At 45.0% G+C, this 20,691-nt stretch overlaps 1 protein-coding gene across 3 annotated transcripts; it reads right to left on the minus strand.

Annotated features, from left to right (window-relative positions):
* Positions 1-14,985: 14,985 nt before the first annotated feature.
* On the minus strand, positions 14,986-20,025 carry LOC122912197 (leukocyte immunoglobulin-like receptor subfamily A member 6). 3 transcript variants are annotated; one of them, XM_044257654.1, is made up of 9 exons: positions 19,932-20,025; positions 19,589-19,666; positions 19,397-19,432; positions 18,930-19,217; positions 18,486-18,788; positions 17,967-18,263; positions 17,450-17,752; positions 15,901-15,951; positions 14,986-15,757 (listed from the first exon to the last, which is right to left on the minus strand). In XM_044257654.1, exons 2-9 carry the CDS (start codon positions 19,620-19,622, stop codon positions 15,621-15,623), a joined length of 1,449 nt encoding a protein of 482 aa, XP_044113589.1. In that variant the 5' UTR covers positions 19,623-19,666; positions 19,932-20,025; the 3' UTR covers positions 14,986-15,620. The 3 variants fall into 3 exon arrangements, with proteins under 3 accessions (XP_044113589.1, XP_044113587.1, XP_044113588.1); XM_044257652.1 differs by lacking the exon at positions 17,967-18,263; XM_044257653.1 differs by lacking the exon at positions 17,967-18,263 and having other exon boundaries at positions 19,589-19,648; positions 19,932-19,940.
* Between the last annotated feature and the right edge of the window lie 666 nt (positions 20,026-20,691).

The raw sequence follows: 20,691 nt of genomic DNA on the forward strand, positions 1-20,691 counted from the left end.
GAACCAAGATGCCCTTCAATGGATGAATGGATAAGGAAGATGTGGTCCATATACACTATGGAGTACTATGCCTCCATCAGAAAGGATGAATACCCAACTTTTGTAGCAACATGGACGGGACTGGAAGAGATTATGCTGAGTGAAATAAGTCAAGAAGAGAGAGTCAATTACTATATGGTTTCACTTATTTGTGGAGCATAACGAAGAGCATGGATGACAAGGGGAGATGGAGAGGAGACGGGAGTTGAGGGAAATTGGAAGGGGAGGTGAACCATGAAAGACTATGGACTCTGAAAAACAATCTGAGGGTTTTGAACAGGCGTGGTATGGGAGGTTGTGGGAACCAGGTGGTGGGTATTAGAGAGGGCACGGATTGGATGGAGCACTGTGTGTGGTACAAAAACAATGAATACTGTTACACTGAAAAAAAAATAAATTAATTTTAAAAATGTGAACTACTGACAAATTGGAGCACATTGAGTATTTGTAGCAATAATGAAGTTATATTATGGAAAGAAGACAGAAATCAGGAAGTGAGTTAATTCAGTTCTCTGAAGGTAAAAGAAAAACACCAAAAACTTACTGTGACTGATCCTCCCATCTGTGAGAAGATGCAGCTGAAAGGCAGAACAGGAAATTGGAAGATAACACTGAGGATGCTTTGTCTGATGCCAGACAACAGGCTGAAATGAGAACATGCAGATACCCAGGGAACAGGGGGATGGTGGATACCATGTGTCTGGAAAGAGAGCAGTGAGGAATGTGTGAGACAACAGTCCAAGGGGCCAGTGTTCAGGTGTTGTAAAGAGACACAGATAGAGCAGCAGCCTGCTGGTATGCCTGGATGTATCCCTGGGATCTGTGTCTCCATATCTCCTGATAAAGCAAAGGAAGTTGACAGGAGCTGACTTTTGAGCAGAAGAAAAAAGCAGAGAGATTTGGAACATGCACTTATACGGAATCATGAATGAGGGATGCTTTACTCACCCAAGGGAGCTTGAAAAGACAAAGATAAAAGCGTCATCAGGGCCAACATCCTCAAGCACAAGGAGACAGGGACTTTGTGTAGCCTTGGGCTTCATCTTTGTGAGGGAGGAGGAGAGCCCCCCAGCAGGCATGCTCCCAGCCACTTATCCTTGGGTACTCTCCTGTACTTGGAAAAAGGCAATGTTTTCTAACTTTTTCTTTTTTTTTTAAACTGGGAAATTAAAGGATATTTTATTTATTTATTTACTTACTTACTTACTATGTCCAATTTTTTTCTAACTTTATCTTTTTATTTTTTTATTAATTAATTTATTTTCAGAAAAACAGTATTCATTATTTTTTCACCACACCCAGTGCTCCATGCAATTAATGCCCTCTATAATACCCACCACCTGGTACCCCAACCTCCCACCCCCCCGCCACTTCAAACCCCTCAGATTGTTTTTCAGAGTCCATAGTCTCTCATGATTCACCTCCCCTTCCAATTTACCCCAACTCCCTTCTCCTCTCGAACACCCATTGTCCTCCATGATATTTGTTATGCTCCACAAAGAAGAGAAACCATATGATAATTGACTCTCTCTGCTTGACTGATTTCACTCAGCATAATCTCTTCCAGTCCCGTCCATGTTGCTACAAAAGTTGGGTATTCATCCTTTCTGATGGAGGCATAATACTCCATAGTGTATATAGACCACATCTTCCTTATCCATTCGTCCGTTGAAGGGCATCCTGGTTCTTCCCATAGTTTGACGACCATGGCCATTGCTGCTATAAACATTGGGGTACAGATGGCCCTTCTTTTCACTCCATCTGTATCTTTGGGGTCAATACCCAGGAGTGCAATTGCAGGGTCATAGGGAAGCTCTATTTTTAATTTCTTGAGGAATCTCCACACTGTTCTCCAAAGAGGCTGCACCAACTTGCATTCCCACCAACAGTGTAAGAGGGTTCCCCTTTCTCCACATCCTCTCCAACACACGTTGTTTCCTGTTTTGTTAATTTTGGCCATTCTAATTGGTGTAAAGTGATATCTCAATGTGGTTTTAATTTGAATCTCCCTGATGGCTAGTGATGATGAACATTTTTTCATGTGTCTGATAGCCATTTGTATGTCTTCATTGGAAAGTCTCTGTTCATATCTTCTGCCCATTGTTTGATATATTTGCCTGTTTTATGTGTGTTGAGTTTGAGGAGTTCATTATACATCCTGGATATCAACCTTTTGTCTGTACTGTCATTTGCAAATATCTTCTCCCATTCCATGGGTTGCCTCTTTGTTTTATTGACTGTTTCCTTTGCTGTGCAGAAGCTTTTGATTTTGATGAAGTCCCAGAAGTTTATTTTCGCTTTTGTTTCTTTGCCTTTGGAGACATATCTTGAGAGAAGTTCCTGTGGCTGATATCAAAGAGATTACTGCCTATGTTCTCCTCTAGGAGTTTGATGGATTCCTGTCTCACGTTGAGGTCTTTTATCCATTTTGAGTTTATCTTTGTGTACGGTGTAAGAGAATGGTTGAGTTTCATTCTTCTACTTATAGCTGTCCAGTTTTCCTAGCACCATTTATTGAAGAGACTGTCTTTTTTCCACTGTATATTTTTTCCTGTTTTGTTGAAAATTAATTGACCATAGAGTTGAGGTTCATATCTGGGCTCTCCACTCTGTTCCACTGGTCTATGTGTCTGTTTTTATGCCAGTACCATGCTGTCTTGGTGATCACAGCTTTGGAATAAAGCTTGAAATCAGTTAACGTGATGCCCCAGCTTTATTTTTGTTTCTCAACATTTCGTTAGCGATCCGGGGTCTTTTCTGATTCCATACAAATTTTTGGATTATTTGCTCCAGCTCTTTGAAGAATACTGGTAAAATTTTGATCGGAATGGCATTAAAAGTATAGATTGCTTGGGGGAGGAGTCAAGATGGCGGAGAAGTAGCAGGTGAGACTACTTCAGCTAGCAGGAGATCAGCTAGAGAGCTTATGTAAAGATTGCAAACACCTGCAAATCCATCGGCAGATCGAAGAGAACAACAACAATTCTAGAAACAGAAAAACAACCACTTTCGAAAGGTAGGACTGGCGGAGAAGTGAATCCAAAGTGCGGGAACATAGACCCCGGGGGGAGGGGCTGGATCCCAGCAAGCAGAGGATCAACGGAGCACAAAATCGGGACTTTTAAAACTCTGTTCCACTGAGGGACATAGCTCCAGAGGCTAAACCGGGGTCAGCATGGCCTCAGATCCCGCTGGGTCATGGCTTTCTCCCTGTGATTTTTTTAGTCTTGCAGTTAAAGGGATTTTTTTCTTTTTCACTTTTTTTCTCTTCTTCTGCTAAAATTTTTTTTTTTTTTTTGGGAGTTTCAAAGACTAGTTTATTTTTTTTTCCCCCAATTTATTTATTTTCAGAAAAACAGTATTCATTATTTTTTCACCACACCCAGTGCTCCATGCAAGCTGTGCCCTCTATTAACTTTTACCCTTTCCTTTTTAAAGTTTTTTAACTAGTTTATCTAATATATATATATTTTCTTTTTTATACTTTTCTTTATTCATTTTCTTTTTTTTAATTCTTTTTCTTCCTTTCTTTCTTTTTGAACCTCTCTTTATCCCTCTTCCCCCCCCCTCACGATTTGGGATCACTTCTGATTTGATTAAAGCATATTTTCCTGGGGTTGTTGTCACCCTTTTAGTATATTATTTGCTCCTTCATATACTCTTAGCTGGACAAAATGACAAGGCGGAAAAATTCACCACAAAAAAAAGAACAAGAGGCAGTACTGAAGGCTAGGGACCTAATCAATAGAGACAATGGTAATATGTCAGCTCTAGAGTTCAGAATGACAATTCTCAAGGTTCTAGCCCAGCTCGAAAAAGGCTTGGAAGATATTAGAGGAACCCTCTCCAGAGATATAAAAGCCCTTTCTGGAGAAATAAAAGAACTAAAATCTAACCAAGTTGAAATTTAAAAAAGCTATTAATGAGGTGCAATAAAAAATGGAGGCTCTCACTGCTAGGATAAATGAGGCAGAAGAAAGAATTAGCGATATAGAAGACCAAATGACAGAGAATAAAGAAGCTGAGCAAAAGAGGGACAAACAGCTACCGGACCATGAGGGGAGAATTCGAGAGATAAGTGACACCATAAGACGAAACAACATTAGAATAATTGGGATTCCAGAAGAAGAAGAAAGAGAGAGGGGAGCAGAAGGTATACTGGAGAGAATTAATGGGGAGAATTTTCCCAATATGGCAAAGGGAACGAGCATCAAAATTCAGGAGGCTCAGAGAACGCCCCTCAAAATCAATAAGAATAGGCCCACACCACGTCACCTAATAGTAAAATTTACAAGCCTTAGTGACAAAGAGAAAATCCTGAAAGCAGCCCGGGAAAAGAAGTCTGTAACATACAATGGTAAAAGTATTAGATTGGCAGCTGACTTATCCACAGAGACTGGCAGGCCAGAAAGAGCTGGCATGATATTTTCAGAGCACTAAGTGAGAAAAACATGCAGCCAAGAATACTATATCCGGCTAGGCTATCATTGAAAATAGAAGGAGAGATTAAAAGCTTCCAGGACAAACAAAAACTGAAAGAATTTGCAAACACTAAACCAACTCTACAGGAAATATTGAATGGGGTCCTCTAAGTAAAGAGAGAGCCTACAAGTGGTAGATCAGAAAGGAACAGAGAAAATATACAGTAACAGGCACCTTACTGGAAATACAATGGCACTAAATTCATATCTCTCAATAGTTACCCTGAATGTTAATGGGCTAAATGCCCCAATCAAAAGACACAGGGTATCAGAATGGATAAAAAAACAAAACCCATTGCTGCTATAAACATTGGGGTACAGATGGCCCTTCTTTTCACTCCATCTGTATCTTTGGGGTAAATACCCAGGAGTGCAATTGCAGGGTCGTAGGGAAGCTCTATTTTTAATTTCCTGAGGAATCTCCACACTGTTCTCCAAAGAGGCTGCACCAACTTGCATTCCCACCAACAGTGTAAGAGGGTTCCCCTTTCTCCACATCCTCTCCAACACATGTTGTTTCCTGTTTTGTTAATTTTGGCCATTCTAACTGGTGTAAGGTGATATCTCAATGTCGTTTTAATTTGAATCTCCCTGAGGGCTAATGATGATGAGCATTTTTTCATGTGTCTGATAGCCATTTGTATGTCTTGATTGGAGAAGTGTCTGTTCATATCTTCTGCCCATTTTTTGATGTGTTTGTCTGTTTTGTGTGGGTTGAGTTTGAGGAGTTCATTATAGATCCTGGATATCAACCTTTTGTCTGTACTGTCATTTGCAAATATCTTCTCCCATTCCGTGGGTTGCCTCTTTGTTTTTTTGACTGTTTCCTTTGCTGTGCAGAAGCTTTTGATTTTGATGAAGTCCCAGAAGTTTATTTTCGCTTTTGTTTCCTTTGCCTTTGGAGACGTATCACAGTCGCCAAACTATGGAAAGAACCAAGATGCCCTTCAACGGATGAATGGATAAGGAAGATGTGGTCCATATACACTATGGAGTATTATGCCTCCATCAGAAAGGACGAATATCCAACTTTTGTAGCAACATGGATGGGACTGGAAGAGATTATGCTGAGTGAAATCAGTCAAGCAGAGAGAGTCAATTATCATATGGTTTCCCTCATTTGTGGAGCATAACCAATAGCATGGAGGACAAGGGGCGTTAGAGAGGAGTAGGGAATTTGGGTAAATTGGAAGGGGAGGTGAACCATGAGAGACTATGGACTCTGAAAAACAGTCTGAGGGGTTTGAAGTGGCGGGGAGGTGGGAGGTTGGGGTACCAGGTGGTGGGTATTATAGAGGGCACGGCTTGCATGGAGCACTGGGTGTGGTGAAAAAATAATGAATACTGTTTTTCTCAAAATAAATAAATTGGGAAAAAAACCCCATCTATATGTTGCCTCCAAGAAACTCATTTTAAGCCCGAAGACACCTCCAGATTTAAAGTGAGGGGCTGGAAAAGAATTTACCTTGCTGATGGACATCAGAAGAAAGCAGGAGTGGCAATCCTTATATCAGATCAATTAGATTTTAAGCCAAAGACTATAATAAGAGATGAGGAAGGACACTATATCGTACTCAAAGGGTCTGTCCAACAAGAAGATCTAACAATTTTAAATATCTATGCCCCCAACGTGGGAGCAGCCAACTATATAAACCAATTAATAACAAAATCAAAGAAACACATCAACAATAATACAATAATAGTAGGGGACTTTAACACTCCCCTCACTGAAATGGACAGATCATCCAAGCAAAAGATCAACAGGGAAATAAAGGCCTTAAATGACACACTGGACCAGATGGACATCACAGATATATTCAGAACATTTCATACCAAAGCAACAGAATATACACTCTTCTCTAGTGCACATGGAACATTCTCCAGAATAGATCACATCCTCGGTCCTAAATCAGGACTCAACCAGTATCAAAAGATTGGGATCATTCCCTGCATATTTTCAGACCACAATGCTCTGAAGCTAGAAATCAACCACAAGAGGAAGTTTGGAAAGAACCCAAATACATGGAGACTAAACAGCATCCTTCTAAAGAATGAATGGGTCAACCAGGAAATTAAAGAAGAATTGAAAAAAATCATGAAAACAAATGATAATGAAAATACAATGGTTCAAAATCTTTGGGACACAAGAATGGCAGTCCTGAGAGGAAAATATATAGCGGTACAAGCCTTTCTCAAGAACAAGAAAGGTCTCAAGTACACAACCTAACCCTACACCTAAAGGAGCTGGAGAAAGAACAAGAAAGAAACCCTAAGCCCAGCAGAAGAGAAATCATAAAGATCAGAGCAGAAATCAATGAAATAGAAACCAAAAAAAACAATAAAACAAATCAACAAAACTAGGAGCTGGTTCTTTGAAAGAATTAATAAAATGGATAAACTCCTGGCCAGACTTATCAAAAAGAAAAGAGAAAGGGCCCAAATAAATAAAATCATGAATGAAAGAGGAGAGATCACAACTAACACCAAAGAAATACAAACTATTATAAGAACATACTACGAGCAACACTACGCCAACAAATTTGACAATTTGGAAGAAATGGATGCATTCCTAGAAACATATATACTACCACAACTGAACCAGGAAGAAATAGAAAGCCTGAACAGACCCATAACCAGTAAGGAGATTGAAACAGTCATTAATAATCTCCAAACAAACAAAAGCCCAGGGCCAGATGGCTTCCCGGGGGAATTCTACCAAACATTTAAAGAACTAATTCCTATTCTCCTGAAACTGTTCCAAAAAATAGAAATGGAAGGAAAACTTCCAAACTAATTTTATGAGGCCAGCATCACCTTGATCCCAAAACCAGACAACGATCCCATCAAAAAAGAGAGCTATCGACCAATATCCTTGATGAACACAGATGCGAAAATTCTCACCAAAATACTAGCCAATAGGATTCAACAGTTCATTAAAAGGATTATTCACCACGACCAAGGGGTATTTATTCCAGGGCTGCAATGTTGGTTCAACATCCGCAAATCAGTCAATGTGATACAACACATCAATAAAGGAAAGAACAAGAACCATATGATACTCTCAATAGATGCTGAAAAAGCATTTGACAAAGTACAGCATCCCTTCCTGATCAAAACTCTTTGAAGTGTAGGGATATAGGGTACATACCTCAATGTCATCAAAGCCATCTATGAAAAACCCACCGCAAATATCATTCTCAATGGAGAAAAACTGAACGCCTTTCTGCTAAGGTCAGGAACATGGCAGGGATGTCCATTATCACCACTGCTATTCAACATAGTACTAGAAGTCCTAGCCTCAGCAATCAGACAATAAAAGGAAATTAAAGGCATCCAAATCGGCAAAGAAGAAGTCAAACTATCACTCTTCGCAGATGATATGATACTCTATGTGGAAAACCCAAAAGACTCTACTCCAAAACTGCTAGAACTTGTACAGGAATTCAGTAAAGTGTCAGGATATAAAATCAATGCACAGAAATCAGTTGCATTTCTCTACACCATCAACAAGACAGAAGAAAGAGAAATTAAGGAATCAATCCCATTTACAATTGCACCCCAACCCATAAGATACCTAGGAATAAACCTAACCAAAGAGGCACATAATCTATACTCAGAAAACCATAAAGTATTCATGAAAGAAATTGAGGAAGACACAAAGAAATGGAAAAATGTTCCATGCTCCTCGATTGGAAGAATAAATATTGTGAAAATGTCTATGCTACCTAAAGCAATCAACACATTTAATGCAATTCCTATCAAAGGAATTAATGCAAATTTTCCTCTCTGGACTGCCTTTGTTGTGTCCTACAGATTTTTTTTTTAAGATTTTTTTTTTATTTATTTATTTGACAGACAGAGATCACAAGTAGGCAGAGAGGCAGGCAGAGAGAGAGGGGGAAGCAGGCTCCCCGCTGAGCAGAGAGCCCGATGTGGGGCTCGATCCCAGGACCCTGGGATCATGACCCGAGCCGAAGGCAGAGGCTTTAACCCACTGAGCCACCCAGGCGCCCCTGTCCTACAGATTTTGAACCGTTGTGTTTTCATTATCATTTGTTTTCACGATTTTTTCTTTTTTTCCCCCCCAATTTATTTATTTTCAGAAAAACAGTATTCATTATTTTTTCACCACACCCAGTGCTCCATGCAAGCTGTGCCCTCTATAATACCCACCACCTGGTACCCCAACCTCCCACCCCCCCCGCAACTTCAAACCCCTCAGACTGTTTTTCAGAGTGCATAGTCTCTCATGGTTCACCTCCCCTTCCAATTTTTTCAATTCTTCTTTAATTTCCTGGTTGACCCATTCATTCTTTAGAAGGATGCTGTTTAGTCTCCATGTATTTGGGTTCTTTCCAAACTTCCTCTTGTGGTTGATTTCTAGCTTCAGAGCATTGTGGTCTGAAAATATGCAGGGAATGATCCCAATCTTTTGATACTGGTTGAGTCCTGATTTAGGACCGAGGATGTGATCTATTCTGGAGAATGTTCCATGTGCACTAGAGAAGAGTGTATATTCTGTTGCTTTGGTATGAAATGTTCTGAATATATCTGTGATGTCCATCTGGTCCAGTGTGTCATTTAAGGCCTTTATTTCCCTGTTGATCTTTTGCTTGGATGATCTGTCCATTTCAGTGAGGGGAGTGTTAAAGTCCCCTACTATTATTGTATTATTGTTGATGTGTTTCTTTGATTTTGTTATTAATTGGTTTATATAGTTGGCTGCTCCCACGTTGGGGGCATAGATATTTAAAATTGTTAGATCTTCTTGTTGGACAGACCCTTTGAGTACGATATAGTGTCCTTCCTCATCTCTTATTATAGTCTTTGGCTTAAAATCTAATTGATCTGATATAAGGATTGCCACTCCTGCTTTCTTCTGATGTCCATCAGCAAGGTAAATTCTTTTCCAGCCCCTCACTTTAAATCTGGAGGTGTCTTCGGGCTTAAAATGAGTTTCTTGGAGGCAACATATAGATGGGGTTTTTTTCCCAATTTATTTATTTTGAGAAAAACAGTATTCATTATTTTTTCACCACACCCAGTGCTCCATGCAAGCCGTGCCCTCTATAATACCCACCACCTGGTACCCCAACCTCCCACCTCCCCGCCACTTCAAACCCCTCAGACTGTTTTTCAGAGTCCATAGTCTCTCATGGTTCACCTCCCCTTCCAATTTACCCAAATTCCCTACTCCTCTCTAACGCCCCTTGTCCTCCATGCTATTGGTTATGCTCCACAAATGAGGGAAACCATATGATAATTGACTCTCTCTGCTTGACTGATTTCACTCAGCATAATCTCTTCCAGTCCCGTCCATGTTGCTACAAAAGTTGGATATTCGTCCTTTCTGATGGAGGCATAATACTCCATAGTGTATATGGACCACATCTTCCTTATCCATTCATCCGTTGAAGGGCATCTTGGTTCTTTCCATAGTTTGGCGACTGTGATACGTCTCCAAAGGCAAAGGAAACAAAAGCGAAAATAAACTTCTGGGACTTCATCAAAATCAAAAGCTTCTGCACAGCAAAGGAAACAGTCAAAAAAACAAAGAGGCAACCCACGGAATGGGAGAAGATATTTGCAAATGACAGTACAGACAAAAGGTTGATATCCAGGATCTATAATGAACTCCTCAAACTCAACCCACACAAAACAGACAAACACATCAAAAAATGGGCAGAAGATATGAACAGACACTTCTCCAATCAAGACATACAAATGGCTATCAGACACATGAAAAAATGCTCATCATCATTAGCCCTCAGGGAGATTCAAATTAAAACGACATTGAGATATCACCTTACACCAGTTAGAATGGCCAAAATTAACAAAACAGGAAACAACATGTGTTGGAGAGGATGTGGAGAAAGGGGAACCCTCTTACACTGTTGGTGGGAATGCAAGTTGGTGCAGCCTCTTTGGAGAACAGTGTGGAGATTCCTCAGGAAATTAAAAATAGAGCTTCCCTACGACCCTGCAATTGCACTCCTGGGTATTTACCCCAAAGATACAGATGGAGTGAAAAGAAGGGCCATCTGTACCCCAATGTTTATAGCAGCAATGGGTTTTGTTTTTTTATCCATTCTGATACCCTGTGTCTTTTGATTGGGGCATTTAGCCCATTAACATTCAGGGTAACTATTGAGAGATATGAATTTAGTGCCATTGTATTTCCAGTAAGGTGCCTGTTACTGTATATTTTCTCTGTTCCTTTCTGATCTACCACTTGTAGGCTCTCTCTTTACTTAGAGGACCCCATTCAATATTTCCTGTAGAGTTGGTTTAGTGTTTGCAAATTCTTTCAGTTTTTGTTTGTCCTGGAAGCTTTTAATCTCTCCTTCTATTTTCAATGATAGCCTAGCCGGATATAGTATTCTTGGCTGCATGTTTTTCTCACTTAGTGCTCTGAAAATATCATGCCAGCTCTTTCTGGCCTGCCAGTCTCTGTGGATAAGTCAGCTGCCAATCTAATACTTTTACCATTGTATGTTACAGACTTCTTTTCCCGGGCTGCTTTCAGGATTTTCTCTTTGTCACTAAGGCTTGTAAATTTTACTATTAGGTGACGTGGTGTGGGCCTATTCTTATTGATTTTGAGGGGCGTTCTCTGAGCCTCCTGAATTTTGATGCTCGTTCCCTTTGCCATATTGGGAAAATTCTCCCCATTAATTCTCTCCAGTATACCTTCTGCTCCCCTTTCTCTTTCTTCTTCTTCTGGAATCCCAATTATTCTAATGTTGTTTCGTCTTATGGTGTCATTTATCTCTCGAATTCTCCCCTCGTGGTCCGGTAGCTGTTTGTCCATCTTTTGTTGAGCTTCTTTATTCTCTGTCATTTGGTCTTCTATATCGCTAATTCTTTCTTCTGCCTCATTTATCCTAGCAGTGAGAGCCTCCATTTTTTATTGCACCTCATTAATAGCTTTTTTAAATTTCAACTTGGTTAGATTTTAGTTCTTTTATTTCTCCAGAAAGGGCTTTTATATCTCTGGAGAGGGTTCCTCTAATATCTTCCAAGCCTTTTTCGAGCTGGGCTAGAACCTTGAGAATTGTCATTCTGAACTCTAGAGCTGACATATTACCAATGTCTCTATTGATTAGGTCCCTAGCCTTCGGTACTGCCTCTTGTTCTTTTTTTTGTGGTGAATTTTTCCGCCTTGTCATTTTGTCCAGCTAAGAGTATATGAAGGAGCAAGTAAAATACTAAAAGGGTGACAACAACCCCAGGAAAATATGCTTTAACCAAATCAGAAGAGATCCCAAATTGTGAGGGGGGAGAAAGGGGATAAAAAGAGGTTCAAAAAGAAAGAAAGAAAAAGAAAAAAAAGAATTAAAAAAAAGAAAATGAATAAAGAAAAGTATAAAAAAGAAAAAATATATATATTAGGTAAACTAGTTAAAAAACGTTAAAAATGAAAAGGGTAAAAGTTAAAAAAATTTTAGCAGAAGAAGAGAAAAAAAGTGAAAGAGAAAAAAATTAAATTAACTGTAAGACTAAAAAATCACAGGGAGAAAGCCGTGAGTTCCGTGCTTTGCTTTCTCCTCCTCTGGAATTCTGCTGCTCTCCTTGGTATTGAAACTGCACTACTTGGTAGGTGAACTTGGTCTTGGCTGGATTTCTTGTTGATCTTCTGGGGGAGGGGTTTGTTGTAGTGATTCTCAAGTGTCTTTGCCCCAGGCGGAATTGCACTGCCCTTACCAGGGGCCGGGCTGAGTAATCCACTTGGGTTTGCTTTCAGGAGGTTTTGTTCCCTGAGCACTTTCCGTCGAGTTCCAGAGGACAGGAATACAAATGGCGGCCTCCTGGTCTCCGGCCCAGAGGAGCCGAGAGCCCGGGGCCCCACTCCTCAGTGCGCCCTCAGAGAACAATGCCCAGTAATTCCCGTCTGCCTGACCTCCGGCCGCGCTCCGAGCTCACCGAGCCTGCGACCGGTTCAAGCTTACTGTCGGCTCTGTCTCTGTAGCCGGCTTTCCCGTTCCAATACCCGCAAGCTCTGCGACACTCAGACACCCCCGACCCTTCTGTGACCCTGCAGGACCTGAGGCCACGCTGACCCCGCATGGGCTTTCCCCCGGTTTAGCCTCTGGAGCGATGTCCCTCAGCAGAACCGACTTTTAAAAGTCCTGATTTTGTGCTCTGTTGCTCCACTGCTTGCCGGGAAGCAGCCGCTCCCCCTGGGGTCTATCTTCCTGTCGCTTTGGATTCACTTCTCTGCTAGTCCTACCTTTCAGAATGTGGTTCTTTTTCTCTTTCTAGAATTGCTGTTCTTCTTCTCTTCAATATGCCGATGGATTTGCAGGTGTTTGCAATCTTTAGATAAACTATCTAGCTGATCTCCTGCTAGCTGAAGTAGTCTCAGCCTGCTACTTCTACGGATCTTGACTCCTCTGATTTGCGAATGTTGAACCATCCTTGTAGCCCAGGGATGAATCCCACCTGATCATGGTGGATAATCTTTTTAATGTGCTGTTGGATCCTGTTGGCTAGGATCTTGTTGAGAATCTTAGCATCCATATTCATCAGTGATATTGGTCTGAAACTCCCTTTTTGGTAGGGTCTTTGCCTGGTTTGGGGATCATGGTAATGCTGGCTTCAGAGAAAGAGTCTGGAAGTTTTCCTTCTGCTTCAATTTTTTGAAAGAGCTGCAGGAGAGTGGGTGTTATTTCTTCTTTGAAGGTTTGGTAGAATTCCCCCAGGGAGTCCGTCAGGTCCTAGGCTCTTGTTTTTTGGGAGGTTTTTGATCACTGCTTCAATATCGTTACTAGATATCAGTCTATACAGGTTGTCGATTTCTTCCTGTATTTTCAAATTTTTTAAGATCTGAATAAAACTTTATTTTGGGGGTGTTACAAGGTTCATTGTTTATACACCACACCCATTGCTCCATGCAATACCTGCCCTCCTCAATACCTACCACCAGGCTCTCCCTTCCCCCCCTACAAAATGCTCAATTTGTTTCTCAGAGTCTACAGTCTCTCATCATTTCTCCCCTCCTCCGATTTCCCTCAATTCCCTTTTCTTTTTTCTACTCCTAATGTCTTCCATGTTATTCCTTATGCTCCACAAGTCAGTAAAACTCTGCTGGTCTCTTCTAGACAGCATGTGGATGGCTCTTACTTTTTTATTCAATCTGACACCCTGTGTCTTTTGATTGGAGCATTAAGCCCATGTAATTCAGAGTCACTATTAAAAGAAGATGTGGTCCATATATATAATGGAATATCACTCAGCCATCAGAAAGGATGAATACCCAACTTTTGTATCGACATGGACGGAACTGGAGGAGATTATGCTGAGTGAAAAAAGTCAAGCAGAGAAAGTCCATGATCACATGGTTTCACTCTTATGTGGAACATAAGGAATAGCATCGAGGACATCAAGAGAAGGAAGGGGAAAATGAAGGGGGTAAATCGGAGGGGGGATGAACCATGAGGACTCTGAGAAATAAACTGAGGGTTTTTGAGGGGAAGGTGGGGATGGATAAGCCCGGTGATGGGTATTCAGGAGGGCACATGTTGCAGGGAGCACTGGGTGTTGTACACAAGCAGTGAATCATGGAACACTGCATTAGAAACTAATGATGTACGGTGTGGTTACTAAATAACAAAAAATCTGCATAAGATTATCAGATTTACAAATCTATTCAATAGATGTGGTGAGTGCACAATATCAATTTTTACACTAAATGCTTGCTCAAATGTAGACAATTATGAAGTATTTCATAACTTACCTTACATAAACATGCAAAGAAACAGGAGAAGCCACAATCACAACTGCCACTTCCCAACGGCACTCAGGGGAAGAACAAGGCACAAACAAGTCTGCTTCCAGAGAGTGGGAGCAGGGGTCAACAGGTGCGGAGACTGCAGCCCAGAACAACTCCTCAGTCCCGTATTTGTTAGATCCGAGATAACAATCAACAAAGGAGGAAGCAGATTATAGATAAACCATATATGTCTGACCAAGCAGGATGGGGTTAGTGGCTGAGTAAAGGCATTTGAAGGAATCATCTAATTAACTACAGGTGATCTCTGGAGAAGGGGAGAAAACAGAAGTACCGCCCTGAGCGGGTGGTCGACCCCAGCTGCTCCTCTGCAAGGACGTGTATCATCCTCTCCCCACGGGCCCCTGCTGTGCCACAATCAAGCATGTTTGGTCAGTACCTTGTTCTAACGGACGGTTACACACAACTTTATCTTCATTCGTACATTCATTTACTTATTTATTTATTTTAAAGATTTTATTTGTTTATTTTTGAGAGAGAGACAGAAACAGAGAGAGACGGACAGAGAGCGAACACAAATGGGAAGGAGGGACAGAGAGTGAAGCAGATTCCCCACTGAGCAGGCATCCTGCAACACAAGACTCCATCCCAGGACCCTGGGATCATGACCTGAGCCCAAAGCAGGTGCCTCACAGAATGAAACTCTAAGGCGCTCAAATCACAACAACAACAACAACAAAGGAAAACCCATTTATTCCTTGGAGTATTCCACCTGGCTGCACCTCAAAGGCCCCTGAGCTCACTCAAAATGATGGTGTTTCTGGAAGATTCCACCAGGTGTCGCCACATGAGGACAGAAGAGCTCTGTGAGTCCAGAGAGGGTTCAGGGAACGGTTTTGGATTCATCTGTTCCAAAGTGGAACTGATTTTCACCCACTTATTTACTTATGAAAACAGAGTCTGTGTTTTTGGCTGAGGGATGGAGGACAATAGTGGACAACAGGGAAAATGGAAATGGAAAGTGAAGGAAAATGTATCCCACGAAGCTGGACCAGAGCTGCCGCTGTAGGAAGGTATGAACCAGCCCTGCCTTATGTTACGAACCCTCAGCTCACAGGGATGAGGAAGGAGGGGCAAGCCAGGATGTCCAACAATGCAGGAGGGAAAAAACCACAGAGCACGAGGGAGGAGTCCCGGACAGGGAGCAGCCCAGGTGCACCTCCTGCACCTGAACCATGCTCCCCCTCGATGTTGTTAGCAGACATATCAGAGACGGTGAGCTGCAGGCTTTCCTCCAGATCCCTCTGGGCACCTGGGATGCATGCCCACAGCTCTGCCACATGGAATGGTGGCATTGCTCCCCCTTGTGTTTAGCTCCTGCCTGAGTCTGGAGTCCTTCTCTGGCTGTGCTGAGCCTCTAGCAGCAGAATCCCGAGGACCACCAGGATCAAGACAGCCACGCCCATGCGGGTCAGATTCTCCACCATGTAATCTCTGGAGTCTGAGGCTAGGAATGAGGACAGAGAGATTGTAGACAGGCAGAGAAGACCTAAATCATCCATATCCTGCATATCCACCCAGGGGACCTGCTTTCCCAGACAGGACACCCCCTCCATACAAGCCCCATCACTGGGATTTTCTCCTACTCACCACTGCTGGGGTCTGAGTTGTTTTGGGGTGGGCACACAGTGCCAGCTGCTTCTGCAGGGAAGATGGAAGCCGATGGAAGGAGCTAGAGACCCCTGTCTTGCCTGTCCTCTGCTCTGTGCCTTTATCCGTCAGCCTGTCACTATGTAGTTTTTGTACAGTTCCTGAACTAGCCCTTCTCTGCACTAGGGTGCTTTCCTCTGCTCTCCTCACTGGATTCCTTCAGTCTCCTTGTTCTCTTTGATTTCAGACTCTGCTTCTGAGTCACTCAGGATAGATTCTGGCTGTGCCCCACCAGCTCAGGGTTGCAGAGAAAAATGGCGTCCCAGCACAGAAATCATGTCCTTGCATGTTCTCTGTTCTGTCTGGGACACAAGACCTCCTAGGCTCATGTCCCTGCAGATGAAAGTTCCCACTTATTCAGTAGCCGAGGTCCCAGCAGCGTCCAAGGACGAGGGGCTGGATCCAGGGACTCCTGACTGTCAGAAGAGAGGGGCCCATGTCTGGGGTCGGGTCCCTGTCCCTCCATGTCAACCAGCTCCCTTCCTTCAAGGTCTGCACTTCATTCTGTACCTACAGTATTCCTCCTTGGTTGTGTTCATTAATTCATTCTTCAAATACTTACAGATACCACAGTGCTAGACATACACACACACACTCACAGAGAGGGAGAGAGATCTGTGGGTGCCTATTTACAACAGACATATAAATATGTATCCACGGAAGGTGACAGTCAGTTACTGGGTCATAGGAACACTGTTATTGCCTGCATGCAGTGTGAATCGAGATGGGAAGAAGAGCTACATAAGTAAATAAACCAACCAACCAACCAATAAACAAACCAAAAAAATAAATGAGACTCATTGAAAATGTGCTAAGACCCAGGAGTGCCCAGAGCCTTTGCCCCACAAGGATTCTGTGAATTCATCTAACCCAATGCACAGAGGAGGAGGACTGGTTTCTGAGTCTGGTGTCCCTGTCACCTGAGTTCCCTTTGTCATCATCTGCAGGTGCTTCTCTAGAAGGTGTGAGAAGCAGACACAGGGACACTGGACCAGCATCCACACACAACACAGAGTGGTCACAGCTGCATATGGACGTGTGGTTCAGCCTCCCTTGGGACTCCTGTGAGCCTGGATTAACACTCCCAGGTCAGGTGCTCACCAAGGAGCATGGAGGCCCCAGATGAGCACAGGGGCAGCCGAGCAGTGTCCACAAGTGCGGAGGTTTCTGTTCTGGACACTGTACCATGGGGCTGACACCACAGATTGGACTCAGCTATAGAGGGACAGGAGGTGAGTAGGAGGCACTGTCCACTCACCATTGTCCTCACTCACCCCCCATGCAGCCCCTACTCCTTACTCTGCTGAGACTGCAGGATGGGGGACCCCGGGTGCACACTGTGGATCTTCCCAACCTCTCCAGGGCAGGACTCTCCTCTGTGGAGACCCCATGAACCCCTGAACCCCATGTTTGTTATCGTGTCAGGCTTTCCTGAGACGTGTGCCCTGAGCTGACAGAGCTCAGACAGCACAGGGTCAGGGCCGCTTACCTGAGACAAGCAGCTCCAGGGGGTCACTGGGCTGTGACAAGAGGTAGGGGGAGGTGCTGGCAGAGCCGTAGCACCTGTAGGTCCCCTCTTGGGCTGAGGTCACAGAATTCATGTAGAATTCAATCTGGTGCTGCCCAGCTCGGTACTGTGATCTTAGACGCAGCGGGGGATCGGCTGCCCCCTCCTTGGACAGAAGGAAAGTGTCCACAGGGCTCCGTGACTGACAAAGCAGGATTACATTCTCTCCTGGGGCCACCCTGGGTCCTGGCTGCACCGAGAGAGCAGGTGTGAAAGGCAGTTGTCCTAGAGAGAGGAAGGGCAGGTGAGGGGCTGTCCAGTCTTTGTTCTGAAGTGCGTCTGTCTATGTCCTCCAAGTCTGTGCCATCCCATCCCCTGTCTCTCTCTGTCTTTCTCTCCTGGGGACCCCACAGCCTTGGTCCTGACCACCACCACTTGGGGGTCCCCTGGTAGGACCTGTGCAAAATCTGGGGTCCTGACTGATGCTGTGAGCCTTCACCTGCCAGCAGGATGTCCAGGGGGTCACTGGGGGCTGACCACTCAGAGGAGAGGGTATGTCCACCGTAGCATGTGTACCGGCCCCCGTGGGAGGGTCTCACAGGGCCCATGGGGAAGTCTGCCCCAGAGAGTCCAGCCTGGGTCTGCCGGCCAAGCTGCCGGGGAGGGTCAGGTGCCCCCTCCTTGGACAGAGCGAATCTGTTGTAGCCGACATCAGAGCGACACTGGAGAGTCAGGTTCTGTCCAGAGGTCACTAAAGGGCCCTGCTGTGTCAGGAGGGAGGGCTTCCCCGACACACCTGGGAGAGACAAGCCATGGATAGCAGGGGCTGAGTCCCCCGGGCCTCCCCTTCTCCTGTTCTGACCCCCGGGTCTCACTGTCCATCAACCTCAGTGACACTGACCTGCGAGTCCCCGTGGTCCCCTCACCCACCCTCTCATTGGGGCTCCCTGGGAGCAGAGTCCCTGTTAACTGTCTGGCTCCTCAAAACACATATGGGGCAATAGTCAGACTTTCTCACCTGAGACCAGCAGCTCCAGGGGGTCACTGGGGTATGACCACACATGGGGAGTGTTGCTGTAATAGCCATAGCATCTGAACCTCCACCTGTGGTTGGGGGTCACAGGGCCCACAGGGAACAGGGCCTGGGTCCCCCCATGGGGGGCTGCCTGGGAGATCAGGGTCCAGGAGGGCTGGTGCTCTCCTTCCTTCATCAGGATGAACCTATGGATTCTCATCCATGAGGCACACTGGAGGGTCACGTTCCCTCCTGAGGTCACAACAGGGCTGGGCAGGGCTGAGAGGCTGGGTTGGCCCAGGGATCCTAGGAGAGGAGGAGGAGGTGGTGTTAAATGGGGCTCAGACCCTCACATTATCCCCAGGCTGGGCTGTGTAAGGGAGACCCCTGAAAGTTCCCCCTTCCTGAGGGTAGAGTCTGAGTCTGGGACTCTGAGTGGGCTCGCACCCGTCACCACCACCAGCTCCAGGGTGTCACTGGGCTCTGACCAGCCGGTCGGACTGAGATAGTCACAGCGGTATCCTCCTGCATATAAATCTGTCATGTGTGTGATGGAGAACTTGACCTTGTCCCCAGGCTCCAGTGGCTTCTGTGAGTCCCAATTCCATGAGTCCCCCTCTTTACGCAGGCGGTACTCCTGGGCCTCCAGGCTCCCCTGACACCAGATGGTCACAGGTGTCCCCCAGGGCACCATAGAGCCTGGCTTAGCCCAGATGGTGGGTTTGGGGTGGGTGCCTGGAAGGAAACAGAGGCTGGGACTCACCTTCCGCACTCCCAGGTCCCAGCTCAGCACCAAACCCCCAGACATCCCACTCTGTCAGCCCAGAGCTGTTGGTCTCCAGCCCCCACTTCCTGGTGGGTGACCCCTGTCCCCAGTGAGGAGGTGGGATTGGGGCCCCTGGGGACAGACTCACCTGTCTGCACTTGGGTCTGGGGGCTCACACTCAGCCCTGGAAGAGAGTCCCTGTGAGAGGCTTGCCCCAAATCCTAAGAGATCCCCCCCTCCCCATGAGCCTCCTGTGCTTGGAGTCTCCAAGAGACCATGACCTGTCTGTAGGGCTGGTCCCTCCCAGACGAGGGCGTCCCCTCCCCTCCTCAGATCTCACCGAGACAGAACAGGGCTGTAAGGGTGGGGGTCATGGTGTCTCCTTTCTCTGGTTCTGGCTCTGCAGATGGAGGGCCCACTGTGACCACAGGACAGACAAACACACAGGGCGTGGCCACACAGAGGCCAGTCCTGCCTGTCATACGGTTGTCACATCAGCAGCCTCATAGGAAGGGGAACAGCCCTCCCCAGGCCTAGACTGGCTGTGGTGTCCATGACAGTGCAGCAGTGGGACCTCAAGTCTTCCTGAGATGCCCCATCCAGGTGAGGGGACCAGGGAAGGTCCTTCCCTCCCAGAGCCTCCCTCATGGGTCTCCTTCATCCCCACAACCCTTGGTCCTCACCATGGACGGGTCCCCAGACTCAGAGACGCCACAGGGGACATGGGCTCCTGCTGTGCTGAGAGCTCATGTCAACACAGACATGTGTGTGATGTCTCTGAATGGCCCAAGTCACAGTCACGGTGGCAATGAGCTAAGAGGAGAAAAATGGGCAATTAGGGAAGGAAGTACGGCCCCTCTCCTGGCCCCAGACTGTGGGCTTCCTTTTTGTCACAGCCTCCAAGGACTTCTCTATTTTCCTGTGACATGGTCCACACCCCATTCATGGCCACAGGCCTGTGTGAGTTCCTCCTGGCTCCTCGGCGCCTCTTGCTGCAGGGGCAGATTCGTGCTCCCCAGCCTGGGGTCTTGCCTGTAAGCTGTAGGGAACAATACTTGGGTGAGTGCTCTGATATGGGAGACAGAGCTGATTCTCATGTCATTACTACTCCAGTGTCCACTGCCCAGGTGATCTTGAGCACAGTGACCTGGTCTGTAGCCTGCTGTCCTGAACCCCATTCTCAGAGTTGTTATGGGTGTCAGTGGGACCTGGAATATGGATGGGATGAATCTCGTTAAATTCCTGACCTGATTAAGAGGGGTGTGGTTAAGACCAAAGAGGTCCATGTGTCAGATCCCACAGTGAAGGTGGACCTGCGATGCATCTCTCAAGAGACACCATGAGCTGTTAGCACTCAGAAAAGCTACTCATGTTTCTGAAATTATTGACAACAGCCTATTTCAGAAAAGAGAAACAAACATTTCTGGAATTTGGGGGACTTCA

Source organism: Neovison vison, chromosome 7 (genome assembly GCF_020171115.1).
Source record: "Neovison vison isolate M4711 chromosome 7, ASM_NN_V1, whole genome shotgun sequence".
NCBI lineage: Eukaryota > Metazoa > Chordata > Mammalia > Carnivora > Mustelidae > Neogale > Neogale vison.

Bases quoted from the DNA above. Each gene is read 5' to 3' on its own strand.
- LOC122912197 (XM_044257654.1), bottom strand. From the start codon at position 19,622: ATGACCCCCACCCTTACAGCCCTGTTCTGTCTCG. The intron at 15,952-17,449 runs GTAAGCGGCCCT...TCTTCCCTGCAG, and splicing joins CCTGGAGCTGCTTGTCTCAG to AAGCAGCTGGCACTGTGTGC. The intron at 15,758-15,900 runs GTGAGTAGGAGA...CCTCATTCCTAG, and splicing joins CAACTCAGACCCCAGCAGTG to CCTCAGACTCCAGAGATTAC.